The sequence below is a fragment of the Schistocerca nitens genome, chromosome 1 (assembly GCF_023898315.1).
Source record: "Schistocerca nitens isolate TAMUIC-IGC-003100 chromosome 1, iqSchNite1.1, whole genome shotgun sequence".
Taxonomy (NCBI): domain Eukaryota; kingdom Metazoa; phylum Arthropoda; class Insecta; order Orthoptera; family Acrididae; genus Schistocerca; species Schistocerca nitens.
Window position 1 is genome coordinate 837,456,862 of NC_064614.1, and position 16,228 is coordinate 837,473,089.

The window sequence follows — 16,228 nt, forward strand, 5'->3', positions numbered from 1 at the left end:
ATGACACATTAAATTGCAGACAGACACTACTAAAAGACACTTACACATTAGCTTTCGGCCACACCCTTCATCAGAAAAAGAAAGAGAAACACACAGTATTCATTCACACAAGCAAGCACACCTCATGCAGACATGACCACCAGCTCCAGTAGCTCAGAATAGAATGCAACTGTCATGATGAAAGTAAACAGAAATCTGGAGGGGATGGGGAAGAGGAAGGGATAGCAGTGTATGGGTGGTGGTGGGGGTGGAGGGGGGGCAGGAGAGCTGCCTGACAAAGTGCGCAGGGACTAGACTGCCAACAGGCGCAGTGTCAGGAGGTTGTGGGCAGGGAGATGGGGAAAAATGAGTGAAAAGGGAGAGGAGCAGGGAAAGATGGACAGGTGTGTTGCCGGAGGGTGCCAAGTAAAAAATGGTGGGAGACAAGAATTGGGAGGAGCTGATATGACACAGGGGGTGGAAGCTGTTGGGTGGAGGGTGTGGGGACAGTACGTTACTGTAGACTGAGGCAGGGATAATTATGGGAGTTGTCAGGGTAACTCTCATCAGCGCAGTTCAGAAAAGTTGGTGGTGGAGGGAAAGATCCAGGTGGTTCGGGTAGTGACGCAGCCATTGAAATCAAGAACGTTACATTCAGCTGCATCTTGTGTGACAAGCTGATCTACTTTGCTCTTGGTCACAGTTTGTGTGGTAGCTGTTCATCTTGTGGACAGCTCACTGGCAGTCATACCAATATGAAAAGCTGTGCAATGATAGCAGCAGAGCTGGTAAATGACATGGCTGCCTTCACAAGTGGCTCGGTCCCTGATAGGGTAGAATGAACCTGTGTTAGGACTGGAATAGGAAGTGCTGGGTGGATGGATTGGATGGTTTTTGCACCTGGGTCTTCCACAGGGATATGACCCTTGTGGCAAGGGACTGGGATTGGGAGTGGCATAGGGATGGAACGGATGTTGTTGAGGTTGGATGGGTGACGGAACACCACTTAAGGAGAGATGGGAAGTACCTTGGGTAGTATGTCCCTCTTTTCAGGGCATGATGATGCGTAATCAAAGCCCTGGTGAAGGATGTGATTCAGTTGTTCAAGTCTGGGGTGGGTATGAGTGATGAAGGGGGTACTACTTTGTGGCTGGTTCTTGGGGGTGGTGACAGCATTGAGGGTGTGATGAAAAATGACAGGAGAGATCTGTCTGCTGATTAGGTCTGGGGGATAGTGCCTGTCTGTGAAGGTCTTAGTGAGACCCTCAGCATACTGGGCAAGGGAGTTCTTGTTGCTGCAGATACGCCTTTCCCAGATGGCCAAGCTGTATTTTGCCTGGGCACTGATTGTTAATTTAAAGTCTTCACACAGCCAGAGGGAGCAATTTGGTTTCTTCACCACACCAGGAGTGTGGCCCAAGCACAGTTTCAGTCACCCCAGCCTCGTGGAGTCATTCGAATTTCAGCAGAATGGCTGTCTGCTATGAGACGAGAAAGGGGCATGTCCAGCAGAAACCGGTCACTCTGTCTGGAAGCAAGGAAATATGAACACGGGATCCATAGAGCACCCCAACCCAGGTTCAAATATACATGCAAAAGTGGCACAAATGTCGTCAAGGGAAGATAATTGTGGTATAGATGACTTGAACCTGATCATTAATGGAGAATCCGAACAACAAATAGGTATCCAATCAAAAACGTTTCCAGCTTTGTGACTATCATTACCAAAGTGCATTATCAGATGTGTGACCTCTTTGTAGGCAGCAGGGAATTGATCCCAAAGGGGAATGGAATTGTCACCATACCCGACAAATATTTGGTAGGGCACAGCCAATTCTGGGGGACCTTGATGAGCTTTAGTTTGAATGATCACAAAGGAAATGGTTGCTCCTGTGTCCACCTGCAAACAGACATCTTTGTTCACGATTATAAGGTCGATAAATGACTTGGTAGTGAAAAGATGGCTCTGGGGAACAACTGCCTGAAATTCCTGAACCGTCTTTTGATACATCTGTGGTATGGGTTCAGACATGCCCATCTTTTCCACAACAGGTGCTGTGTGCCAAGCAATCCAGACAATCCACACATGTATTTGCTGCAAAGCAGTCTGGATGTCAAGGAAGACCCCACTGTCCATGTCAAAGGGGAGTGACTGGCTGCTCAGAGACCATCGACACACTAGAAACTGACGAATCATGCCGCAGTCATCTGAGAAATGGTTTACAAGTATTCCCTTCCTCCTTTCCCTCACTAGGGGTGCAATGTGGTTTCTAGACCACAGCTACTTGCGATCGAGCTACAAGGTGCTGCATGATTTCGAAAGAAGGTACAGGTGTTCAGCCTGAGCGCTGTAATGTGTACTTCTGGAATGGGAGCCAAGTGGACCATTCTATGTTGAACTAAAGAGTGTGCATGTGAGGTTTTAAATTCTTGAATAAGGAGGGAAAAAAACCCAGGGAAGACTAAGAAACGGAGAGCAACTGTTGGAAATCATTATCAGAGACCCGAGAGGCTGTGAAGTGCTGTTTCAGTCACTATAAATATGTCTCAATTCTCTTTGGCATTGTTAAAGGGCGGAAGCATGGGTGGGTGACTCACTGTCCGGGAAATCACTACTGGCTGTACGGGTGGATATCCTGACTTTGCAGTTGAATCTTAGGAGCTGAGTTTCTTGATGGAGCAAATCATTCCGGTGCTGTTGGCATTGTTGCTGTTGTAGAAACTGCTGTTGCAACTGCTACTGTAGTTCCAAGAGCTGCACGAGTTTTGTGTCCACTGCATGATAACAACATTTTAGCTTATCACCAACTGTTGTAATAAGAATTTGACAAGACTGGAATGAAGCAAAGAACCCACAGAGGCTGACAACAATGAAAAGCAAACATGTGGAGTCCGCACAAGAAACAAACAAGTCCACTGAGTAATCCAAACAGAGAGACCAAGACATAGCAAAGCCGAAGACAAAGAACAACACAAGGCAGAGCCATGGTATGGCTAACTTTACAGTACATCCATGAGCACTACTTGGTTGACAAGATGATCATAGCCTTGCAGCACAGCGTGGCCGATGTGGAAGTGGCAATATTTTCACTTGCAAATGTAGCTGTGCTGCCTAGCAACCGAAGTTGAGTTCCATCCCTTCCAGCAGGCTTTGGAAATCCCTGGGCTGGGATACCAGACATAGCTCAAAACTTCCACTTTTCTATCCTCAGTCTGTCGTATTTCACACCAACAAATACACGCTATTTTCTTCCCAACATAAAAAGTACTACAGTTCTTACCTGAACTTGGCAAGCATGCCATCATACCGCCCACCAGCTGCAATAACATCAAGTCCAGTTTTCCTACGTTTTTTCTTGAGTTCACAGACAAATTGACATGTCATTCCCGAGTACTGGGGCACAGTAAAAACAAGGCCAGGTGCTACCACAATTGGACACTGTAATGTAAGAAACAATCTAGTACATATTTAATGAAAGTTACATTATCATATTTTTAATTATTTTTGGCAAAAATTCTAAGTTTTAATATGGCACTAAATTACTAATAGGAATTATTTAATTAAACTTCATGGTTGAACTACTGAAACATCAACAACATTATTTTTACCCACCATTAAAAATGAATGAAACAATTTGAAGTTTAAAACTACTTCACAAAAAAGTGAAATAGTATGCAGCACATGCCTTATAAGATGTGAAGGTTACAAAAGCAATATAATAGCCATGAGAATAATTCAAAGTTGTTGATTCAACTAAATGCTGAGGGATTAAAATTACAAACAACTTAAGTTGGAACCATCACACAGAAAATTCTGTGGGGAAGGTAAACCAAACAATGCATTTATTGGCAGGAAACTTAGAAGATGTAACAATTCCACTAAACAGGTTGTCAATACTACACTTGTCTGTTTTCTGCTAGATTATTGCTGTGGGGTGTGGGATTGTTACCAGATAAGATTGACAGAGGATACCGAAAAAGTTCAAAGAACAACTAATTTTGTATTATCACAAAATAGGGGAGAGAGTATCACAGATATGATACAAAAGCTGGGGCGGCAATCAATAAAAACTGACTTGTTTGTTGTCGTAAGATCTTTTCACAAAATTTCAATCACCAATTTTCTCTTCCAAATGCAAACATAATTAGTTGATTATCAGCTATAAGGAAGAAATGACCGTCATAATAATATAAGAGAAATCAGAGCTTGCATGAATGTTCATTTTTCCCACATACTAATTGACAGTGAATGATCAAGAAATTGTCTGAAAATGATTCTGTGAACCTTCTGTCTAGCACCTGGATGCAGAGTAGTGATGTAGATGCAAACAGAAGTTACAAGTATCTCAGCCTCTATCAGCAATAAAAAACTATCTGCTATAGTGGAGATATATAACTGTTGGCTGATTTTTTAAAATTACTATGTGTATGTGGATAAAATCAGAAACACGTCAAAGGGGAAGTTAGAAACGAAGCTAGAGCAGAACACCAACACAGGTAAAGCTGTCATCAACCCGAAGGTTGGTTTGAAAAGCACATTATTTGAAGTAATAATTAAAACAATTTCAAGTACTTTTAGTTCTTCCCCTTCTGGACTAAAATTTTAAAAAAGGGAATACACTGTACAATTCTGAGTGTCCATATCATCTTCATGTTCTTCCAGCAAGCCGGTTAAGGTGTTCTGAACAGTTTGCCACCATTTTGCTATCTCAATATTCTTCTTGTTTTGATACTGTTTTTGAGTTTTCTCCTCTAGTCTTCAGGTCTTCCTTACGCTGATTCTGGGTCATCCTGTTGGTCTTTTCCGCTGCACATTTCTATCCAAGTATTGTATTAACAGGTGGTTATCCTTCATCCTCTTCATATAGCTGAACCGCATGTATTGTGCAGTATTCAATCTCTCAGTCTTGCATCTCTCCGCCGACATCTTAATTCCTAATTTTCTCTCTTCTAGTATGCTGCAAGGCTGATTGCAGAAACTTCATTTCGTATGCTTATAACTCGCTCAAATCTGCCTTCTTAAAAACACAACAGTCCAAGCTGTACGAGGTGTGGCTAGAAAAAAACCTGACTAGTACTGGTGAAACAATAAAACGAATGCAATAAGGCTGAAAGTCGCGTGGCCTGTCACGTGACTCTCGCTCCGCCTACTGCTCGAGTTTCATCTGCCTCCTGCACTCAGTCTGCCCGTGGCGTCTGTTTTAAGTAGTTGATGTTTTGTCTGTGCGTCGGAAAATGTTGAGTGTACAGAAAGAACAGCGTGTTAACATCAAATTTTGTTTCAAACTAGGAAAATTTGCAAGTGAAACGTTTGTAATGTTACAACAAGTGTACGGCGATGATTGTTTATCGCGAACACAAGTGTTTGAGTGGTTTAAACGATTTAAAGATGGCCGCGAAGACACCAGTGATGACACTCGCACTGGCAGACCATTGTCAGCAAAAACTGATGCAAACATTGAAAAAATCAGTAAACTTGTTCGACAAGATCGCCGTTTAACAATCAGAGCAGTGTCTGAGTTAACAGGAGTTGACAAGGAAAGTGTTAGGCAGATTCTTCATGAAAGTTTCAACATGAACAAAGTGTGTTCAAAAATGGTTCCAAAGTGTCTCACAAATGAACAGAAGGAACGCCGAAGAATGATTTGTTCTGACATCCTGGAAAACATTGAAAGTGATCCCACCTTCTTACAAAATGTTATTACTTGCGATGAATCGTGGTTTTTTACTTACGATCCCGAAACTAAACGCTAATCGATGCATTGGAAAACTCCTGGTTCTCCACGACAAAAAAAAGCACGAATGTCAAAATCGAAATTCAAGGCAATGATGATGATTTTTTTTTTTTGACATCAAAGGGATTGTGCACATTGATTGGGTACCAGAGGGACAAACAGTGAATCAGCATTACTACATTAGCGTCCTGGCTACCCTACGTGAGCGAGTACGGAGAAAACGGAACGATTTGTGGAGAAAAAAGTCATGGATCCTTCACCAAGACAATGCCCCGGTTCACAGTGCGTTGTCAGTGAAGACGTTTTTGGCAAAACACAACATTCCCATCTTAGATCATCCACCCTACTCACCTGATTTGGCCCCCTGTGACTTTTCTCTTTTCCCTAAAGTCAAGTCAGCTTTGAAAGGAACTAGATTTGAGACTGTTGAAGCAGTAAAAGAAAAAGCGACGGAAGTAATGTATGGACTTACCGAAAATGATCTGCAGCATTGCTATGAACAGTGGAAAATTTGTATGGAGCGGTGTAGAGACTGAGGAGGAGAGTACATTGAAGGAGATAACATGAAATTGTAAATAATTGTAAATAAATGTTTTTTCCAGCATCAGTCCGGTTTTTTTCTAGCCGCACCTCGTATGTCATAACTGGCAGGAGACATGTTTTAAACATGGTCCGTATGGCTCTCAAAGGAACTCTCGTGTCCCACACAAGGTTCCGCACTTAATGAAAATGTGTTCTGTCCTTCTAGTTTGGCAGTTCCATTGCTTGATATACTTCCCAGATAATTGAAAGCTTCTGCACATTCAATTTTCTTTCCATCTAGCATTAGGTTGTCCTGGACAGAAGTCCTGCTCACAATCATTGCTAAAGCTTTGCTCATGCTTACTGTCAGCTGGTACTCTATAAACTTGGAGTTTCATTCATATATTATTTTCCCTGTATCTCCAACTCTGCTTCTCCCCAAATAGAAACACCATCAGCAAACACTAAAGCATTAAGATCAACATTTCCTATTTCCTTGATTTCCTTTCAAATAACATCCATGTTTTTGTTGTTGTGGTCTTCAGTCCTGAGACTGGTTTGATGCAGCTCTCCATGCTACTCTATCCTGTGCAAGCTGCTTCTCCCAGTACCTACTGCAACCTACATCCTTCTGAATCTGCTTGGTGTATTCATCTCTTGGTCTCCCTCTACGACTTTTACCCTCCACACTGCCCTCCAATACTAGATTGGTGATCCCTTGATACATGTCCTATCAACCAATCCCTTCTTCTAGTCAAGTTGTGCCACAAACTTCTCTTCTCCCCAATCCCATTCAGCACCTCCTCATTAGTTATGTGATCTACCCATCTAATCTCCAGCATTCTTCTGTAGCACGACATTTCGAAAGCTTCTATTCTCTTCTTGTCTAAACTATTTATCGTCCATGTTTCACTTCCATACAAATACTTTCAGAAACGACTTCCTGACACTTAAATCTATACTCGATGTTAACAAATTTCTCTTCTTCACAAACGCTTTCCTTCCCATTGTCAGTCTACATTTTATATCCTCTCTACTTCAACCATCGTCAGTTATTTTGCTCCCCAAATAGCAAAACTCATTTACTACTTTAAGTGTCTCATTTCCTAATCTAATACCCTCAGCATCACCCGACTTAATTCGACTACATTCCATTATCCTCGTTTTGCTTTTGTTAATGTTCATCTTATATCCTCCTTTCAAGACACTATCCATTCCGTTCAACAGCTCTTCCAAGTCCTTTGCTGTCTCTGACAGAATTAAAATGTCATCGGTGAACCTCAAAGTTTTTATTTCTTCTCCATGGATTTTAATACCTACTCCGAATTTTTCTTTTGTTTCCTTCACTGCTTGCTCAATATACAGATTGAATAACATCGGGGAGAGGCTACAACCCTGTCTCACTCCTTCCCAACCACTGCTTCCCTTTCATGCCCCTCAGCTCTTATAACTGCCATGTGGTTTCTATACTAATTGTAAATAGCCTTTCGCTCCCTATATTTTACCCCTGCCACCTTCAGAATTTGAAAGAGAGTATTCCAGTCAACACTGTCAAAAGCTTTCTCTAAGTCTACAAATGCTAGGAACGTAGTTTTGCCTTTTCTTAATCTTTCTTCTAAGATAAGTCGTAAGGTTAGTATTGCCTCACGTGTTCCCACATTTCTACGGAATCCAAACTGATCTTCCCCGAGGTCCGCTTCTACCAATTTTTCCATTCGTCTGTAAAGAATTAGCGTTAGTATTTTGCAGCCGTGACTTATTAAACTGATAGTCCGATAATTTTCACATCTATCAACACCTGCTTTCTTTGGGATTGCAATTATTATATTCTTCTTGAAGTCTGAGGGTATTTCGCCTGTCTCATACATCTTGCTCACCAGATGGTTGAGTTTTGTCAGGACTGGCTCTCCCAAGGCCGTCAGTAGTTCTAATGGAATGTTGTCTACTCCCGGGGCCTTGTTTCGACTCAGGTCTTTCAGTGCTCTGTCAAACTCTTCACGCAGTATCATATCTCCCATTACATCATCATCTACATCCTCTTCCATTTTCATAATATTGTCTTCAAGTACATCACCCTTGTATAAGCCCTCTATATACTCCTTCCACCTTTCTGCTTTCCCTTCTTTGCTTAGAACTGGGTTTCCATCTGAGCTCTTGATATTCATAGAAGTGATTCTCTTTTCTCCAAAGGTCTCTTTAATTTTCCTGTAGGCAGTATCTATCTTACCCCTAGTGAGATAAGCCTCTACATCCTTACATTTATCCTCTAGCCATCCCTGCTTAGCCATTTTGCACTTCCTGTCGATCTCATTTTTGAAACGTTAGTATTCCTTTTTTCCTGCTTCATTTACTGCATTTTTATATTTTCTCCTTTCATCAATTAAATTCAATATTTCTTCTGTTACCCAAGGATTTCTACTAGCCCTCGTCTTTTTACCTACATGATCCTCTGCTGAATTCACTACTTCATCCCTCAAAGCTACCCATTCTTCATCTACTGTATTTCTTTCCCCCATTCCTGCCATTTGTTCCCTTACGCTCTCCCTGAAACTCTCTACAACCTCTGGTTTAGTCAGTTTATCCAGGTCCCATCTCCTTAAATTCCCACCTTTTTGCAGTTTCTTCAGTTTTAATCTACATAACATCCATAAGTGAATAAAAAATAATGGGGAAAGTGCATTCCATTCCATGTAATAAATGGAATGTGAGAACCAAATACAAAATAAAATGGAGAAATATCCAGGTCAAATGAAGTATTGCATCTCCTGCATATCTCAAATTAGTGTGGGCTTAGATCCAATGTGTGAAGGGAATGAAACAATAAAGCCAAATTAAAGAAAAAAAAATATTTACTATGAATTACAAACAAAACAATACCTAAAATTAGGGCAGTCTGCAGTTTAAATCTTTGCACAGCTATGAAATCAAAATCTGCTACCAGGTAACACACTCATTATTACCTCCCTATTCCACCCTGTGCCTTATTAGAATTTTGTCAATATGGTTGATGAAGCATGTCCCAATCTTTGTTAGCGGCCCTCCTGAGTTCACACTGTGTGATGGTTCCTGTGATGACAGTGTATTACAAGTTTCAACTGGCCCCAAGCATTCATTTACAAAAATTATCAGGCATTGGACAAATCCAGCATTTGCCAGAGAATAAAACCTGATGCCACTGATTTTAGGTTCCATTTCAGGTCCTCCTCACCTCCCATTTCTGTCACACTCTCCTTGGCAAGTCTATGAGCCATAACTTATATGTAGTGATCAACAGTTGATGTTAACTATGGGTGACCACTACGGGACAGATATTCAATGTTTTGTGTCTCACAGAAGAGCCTGAATGTTCAAAAGACAGTAGTCTTGGGGTACACCAATTCAGCACTTAACTTCCCATTCTGACAACAAAATGGTTCAAATGGCTCTCAGCACTATGGGACTCAACTGCTGAGGTCATTAGTCCCCTAGAACTTAGAACTAGTTAAACCTAACTAACCTAAGGACATCACAAACATCCATGCCCGAGGCAGGATTCGAACCTGCGACCGTAGCGGTCTTGCGGTTCCAGACTGCAGCGCCTTTAACTGCACGGCCACTTCGGCCGGCGTTCTGACAACACCTCTCACCACAAAGTGACACAATGTCTGTAATGTAAGCTTCAAATGACATCTGAGGCATATTGAAAGGCTGAAAAACTTACACAACCCACATTTTCCTCATCACTATGGAAGCCAGTACACGCTACTGAATTGCGCTCAGAATATAGGTCTACTTTAACTACCATTATTCAGGTGGTCATACATACTGAATTTCTGTGATCAAAATGTGCTTGAAAACGACGCAATGTCAAAATCAGTGAATTGCACACATTAAATAAAGCTCTTTAGCATACAACCTAAAATGGACAATGTTTTCATTTGTGAAGTACTGACAAAGCCATTTTGCGTTATTATTAAAAAAAATTAATCACCCTCTTCCAAACAATAACTACACAGTTTACAGTATAACATAAACTCACCTTTACACCAAGAGCTTCAGTGTGGCTAACAATCATCTCAAGTTCTCTAATGGCTTGCTTTGCAAGAATAGCAGCTTCACCTTTCCTTCGGGTAATGCTACGGAAATTCACTGCCAGTTTTTCGATAGAGCATTCTGATTCAATGAATGCAAACAATGAATCAATAGCTTGGTCGGTAAGGCACAGGCTGATCAGTCGAGTCTGCAGCTGAAATCTGGAATACTTCTCATCCTGAACAGAAGAAATTTTAAGTAAAATTTTAAAACATCATGTACTATTTACCACATAGAAAGTATAATCATTTGTGTATGTCTACAAATAAATCAATGGGGAATAAAATGTTCATATGAGAATGAATGAAGCATTCAAAAGAAACTAGAAACTTGTTGTTGTTGTTGTGGTCTTCAGTCCTGAGACTGGTTTGATGCAGCTCTCCATGCTACTCTATCCTGTGCAAGCTTCTTCATCTCCCAGTACCTACTGCAACCTACATCCTTCTGAATCTGCTTAGTGTATTCATCTCTTGGTCTCCCTCTACGATTTTTACCCTCCACGCTGCCCTCCAATGCTAAATTTGTGATCCCTTGATGCCTCAAAACATGTCCTACCAACCGATTCCTTCTTCTAGTCAAGTTGTGCCACAAACTTCTCTTCTCCATAATCCTATTCAATACCTCCTCATTAGTTACGTGATCTACCCACCTTATCTTCAGCATTCTTCTGTAGCACCATATTTCGAAAGCTTCTATTCTCTTCTTGTCCAAACTGGTTATCATCCATGTTTCACTTCCATACATGGCTACACTCCATACAAATACTTTCAGAAACGACTTCCTGACACTTAAATCTATACTCGGTGTTAACAAATTTCTCTTCTTCAGAAACGATTTCCTTGCCATTGCCAATCTACATTTTATATCCTCTCTACTTCGACCATCATCAGTTATTTTACTCCCTAAATAGCAAAACTCCTTTACTACTTTAAGTGTCTCATTTCCTAATCTAATCCCCTCAGCATCACCCAATTTAATTTGACTACATTCCATTATCCTCGTTTTGCTTTTGTTGATGTTCATCTTATATCCTCCTTTCAAGACACTGTCCATTCCGTTCAACTGTTCTTCCAAGTCCTATGCTGTCTCTGACAGAATTACAATGTCATCGGCGAACCTCAAAGTTTTTACTTCTTCTCCATGAATTTTAATACCTACTCCGAATTTTTCTTTTGTTTCCTTTACTGCTTGCTCAATATACAGATTGAATAACATCAGGGAGAGGTTACAACCCTGTCTCACTCCTTTCCCAACCACTGCTTCCCTTTCATGCCCCTCGACTCTTATAACTGCCATCTGGTTTCTGTACAAATTGTAAATAGCCTTTCGCTCCCTGTATTTTACCCCTGCCACCTTCAGAATTTGAAAGAGAGTATTCCAGTTAACACTGTCAAAAGCTTTCTCTAAGTCTACAAATGCTAGAAACGTAGGTTTGCTTTTCCTTAATCTTTCTTCTAAGATAAGTCGTAAGGTTAGTATTGCCTCACGTGTACCAACATTTCTACGGAATCCAAACTGATCTTCCCCGAGGTCCACTCTACCAGTTTTTCCATTCGTCTGTAAAGAATTCGCGTTAGTATTTTGCAGCTGTGGCTTATTAAACTGATAGTTTGGTAATTTTCACATCTGTCAACACCTGCTTTCTTTGGGATTGGATTTATTATATTCTTCTTGAAGTCTGTGGGTATTTCGCCTGTCTCATACATCTTGCTCACCAGATGGTAGAGTTTTGTCATGACTGGTTCTCCCAAGGCCATCAGTAGTTCTAATGGAATGTTGTCTACTCCCGGGGCCTTGTTTCGACTCAGGTCTTTCTGTGCTCTGTCAAACTCTTCACGCAGTATCTTATCTCCCATTTCATCTTCATCTACATCCTCTTCCATTTCCATAATATTGTCCTCAAGTACATTGCCCTTGTATAAACCCTCTATATACTCCTTCCACCTTTCTGCCTTCCCTTCTTTGCTTAGAACTGGGTTTCCATCTGAGCTCTTGAAATTCATACAAGTTGTTCTCTTCTCTCCAAAGGTCTCTTTAATTTTCCTGTAGGCAGTATCTATCTTACCCCTAGTGAGACAAGCCTCTACATCCTTACATTTGTCCTCTAGCCATCCCTGCTTAGCTATTTTGCACTTCCTGTCGATCTCATTTTTGAGACGTTTGTATTCCTTTTTGCCTGCTTCATTTACTGCATTTTTATATTTTCTCCTTTCATCAATTAAATTCAATATTTCTTCTGTTACCCAAGGATTTCTATTAGCCCTCATCTTTTTACCTACTTGATCCTCTGCTGCCTTCACTAGTTCATCCCTCAGAGCTACCCATTCTTCATCTACTGTATTTCTTTCCCCCATTCCTGTCAATTGTTCCCTTATGCTCTTCCTGAAACTCTCTACAACCTCTGTTTTTTTCAGTTTATCCAGGTCCCATCTCCTTAAATTCCCACCTTTTTGCAGTTTCTTCAGTTTCAATCTGCAGTTCATAACCAGTAGATTGTGGTCAGAATCCACATCTGCCCCTGGAAATGTCTTACAATTTAAAACCTGGTTCCTAAATCTCTGTCTTACCATTATATAATCTATCTGATACCTTTTAGTATCTCCAGGATTCTTCCAGGTATACAACCTTCTTTTATGATTCTTGAACCAAGTGTTAGCTATGATTAAGTTATGCTCTGTGCAAAATTCTACAAGGCGGCTTCCTCTTTCATTTCTTCCCCCCAATCCATATTCACCTACTATGTTTCCTTCTCTCCCTTTTCCTACTGACGAATTCCAGTCACCCATGACTATTAAATTTTCGTCTCCCTTCACTACCTGAATAATTTCTTTTATCTCGTCATACATTTCATCAATTTCTTCATCATCTGCAGAGCTAGTTGGCATATAAACTTGTACTACTGTAGTAGGCATGGGCTTTGTGTCTATCTTGGCCACAATAATGCGTTCACTATGCTGTTAGTAGTAGCTAACCCGCACTCCTATTTTTTTATTCATTATTAAACCTACTCCTGCATTACCCCTATTTGATTTTGTATTTATAACCCTGTAATCACCTGACCAAAAGTCTTGTTCCTCCTGCCACCGAACTTCACTAATTCCCACTATATCTAACTTTAACCTATCCATTTCCCTTTTTAAATTTTCTAACCTACCTGCCCGATTAAGGGATCTGACATTCCACGCTCCGATCCGTAGAACGCCAGTTTTCTTTCTCCTGATAACGACGTCCTCCTGAGTAGTCCCCGCCCGGAGATCAGAATGGGGGACTATTTTACCTCCGGAATATTTTACCCAAGAGGACGCCATCATCATTTAATCATACAGTAAAGCTGCATGTCCTCAGGAAAAATTACGGCTGTAGTTTCCCCTTGCTTTCAGCCGTTCGCAGTACCAGCACAGCAAGGCCGTTTTGGTTAATGTTACAAGGCCAGATCAGTCAATCATCCAGACTGTTGCCCCTGCAACTACTGAAAAGGCTGCTGCCCCTCTTCAGGAACCACATGTTTGTCTGGCCTCTCAACAGATACCCCTCCGTTGTGGTTGCACCTACGGTACGGCCATCTGTATCGCTGAGGCACGCAAGCCTCCCCACCAATGGCAAGGTCCATGGTTCATGGGGGGGACTAGAAACTTATAGTAAATTTAAAAGTAATGTATGGTATGTAAATTAGTAGAACTCAAAAATAATGAGTGTGTATGTGTGTGGACCAAGAAATGCCTTCTGAACAGATATGCTAGATGCATTTATTAAAGACTGTAAAGGAAAGCTGAATGTTGTGGGCACAAGGGTTTTTTCGTTTAGATGACCATCCATCCAATCCAGGTAGCAATAGCTGTAGGAAACCTAGAAGTATCATGTAAGGTCAAAAGAAATGCCTCTCATAGGCAAGAGTATTAAAATCCTAATGGTAAATTGCCAAAGCATTCACTATAAAGTGCCAGAGTTTGAAGCACTCATGGAAAGCAGTGAACTCACGTAATACTACACACAGAAATCTGGTTGAAACCTAAAATTGAAAGCAGTGATATTTTTGGGGAAAATTTATGTGTATATCAAAAGGATAGACAAATGGGAAATGGAGATGATGTATTTGTCATATTAGACAAGAAACTCAAATCCACTCAGGTAGAAATTGAAGTTGAGTGTGAGACTGTTTGGGAAAGACTCAGTAGCAGTGATGGGAATAAAATGATAATTGGATCCTTCTACCATACACCAAATTCATCTGCTGACTTAACCAAATACTTAAAAGAGAACATCAGTCCACTTGTAAGTTCCTCATCATGCTGTAATTATCAGTGGAGACTTTGATCATCCAACAATTAATTGGGAAACTTAAAGTTTTGTTAGTGGTGGGTGTGATAAGAGATCCTGTGAAACTTTACTAAATGCCTTCTCTGAAAACTACCTAGAACATATAGGAACCCTACTCATGATGGAAATATATTGAATCTAATGGCAACAAATAGACCCAATGGCTTTGAGGATGTCCACTCCGAAACTGGTTATCAGTGATCATGATGTGGTTGTGGCAGCAATGATTACCAAAGTACAAAGGATAACTGAAACAAGCAGAAAGATATAAATGTTCAGTAGACTAGATATAAAATCAGAAGTGTTGTATCTCAATGAGGAACTTGAAACTTTCAGCACAGGGCAGACGCATGTAGAGGTACTCTGGCTCAAGTTTAAAAGAATAATTGACCATACACTGGGCAGATATGTACCCAGTAGATCAGTTAATAACAAGAGGGAATCACTGGAATAAAACTTCTAAAGAAACAGAGATTGCCAATGTGTGATGACTTCAATGACTACCGTAGCAGAATATTGTCAAGTGATCTTTCACAGATTCCAAAGAAATTCTGGTCATCGTAAAGGCTGTCCGGGCACCAGAGTTAGTGTCCAGTCCCTAGTGAATGAGTCAGGATGAAATTGAAGGTAACAATCCAAAAACTGAAATGCTTAATTCCATTTTCAAATGTTCCTTTACAGAGAAAAACCCAGGAGAATTGCCCCAATTCAATCCTCATTTCACTGAAAAGATGAATGAAATTAGTATTAGTGTCAGTGGTGTTGAGAAACAGCTGAAATTGTTAAAATTGATGAAAGCTCCAGGGCTTGATGGAATCCCAGTCAGATTCTATACTGAATTTGCAGTTGAGTTAGCTCCTCTTCCAACAATAATCTATTGTGGATCCCACGAAAAGAAAACCATGCTCAGTTCTTGGAAAAAGGCATAGGTCACGCCCATGTACAAGAAGGGTAGTAGAATGCTTCACAAAATTACCATCTAGTAACCTTGATATCAATTTGTTGTAAAATCTTAGAACATATTCTGAGCTCAAACATAATGCGATATCTTGCACAGAACGCATGGATTTTGAAAACTTTGATCATGTGAAACCGAAGTTGCACTTTTCTCACTACAGACTGGAATCTCTGGATTAAGGCAATCAGGTAGATGCTGTATTTCTTGATTTCTGAAAAGCATTTCACTCAGAGCCACACCTACACTTATTGTCAAAAATATGGTCATATGGAGTATCAAGTGAAATTTGTGACTAGATTGAGGACTTTTTGGTAGGGAGGACACAGCCTGTTACCTCGGATGGAGAGTCATCATCAGATGTAGAAGTAATTTTTGGTGCACCCCAGAGAAGTGTGTTGGGACCCTTGCTGTTCATGTTGTATATTAATGACCTTGCAGAAAATATTAATAGTAAAATCAGACTTTTTGCAGATGATGCAGTTATCTACGATGAACTACTATCTGAAAGAAGCTGCATAAATATTCAATCAAACCTTGATAATATTTCACAGTGGTGCAGAGATTGGCAACTTGTTTTAAATGTTCAAAATATAAAATTTTGCACTTCACAAAACAAAACAAAAAGGTAGTACCCTATGACTATAAT

The 16,228-nt window shown here is 40.6% G+C and overlaps 1 protein-coding gene across 1 annotated transcript in view; it reads right to left on the reverse strand.

The window, feature by feature from the left end:
• The window catches only part of LOC126263157 (eIF-2-alpha kinase GCN2), a 322,298-nt gene that overhangs the window by 44,203 nt on the left and 261,867 nt on the right, over positions 1-16,228 (reverse strand). Inside the window, exons 22-23 of the mRNA XM_049960195.1 lie at positions 10,255-10,485; positions 3,261-3,418 (exon numbers count right to left, since the gene is read on the reverse strand). Coding sequence (XP_049816152.1) covers positions 3,261-3,418; positions 10,255-10,485 — 389 coding nt within the window. The remainder of the gene's footprint in view (positions 1-3,260; positions 3,419-10,254; positions 10,486-16,228) is intronic.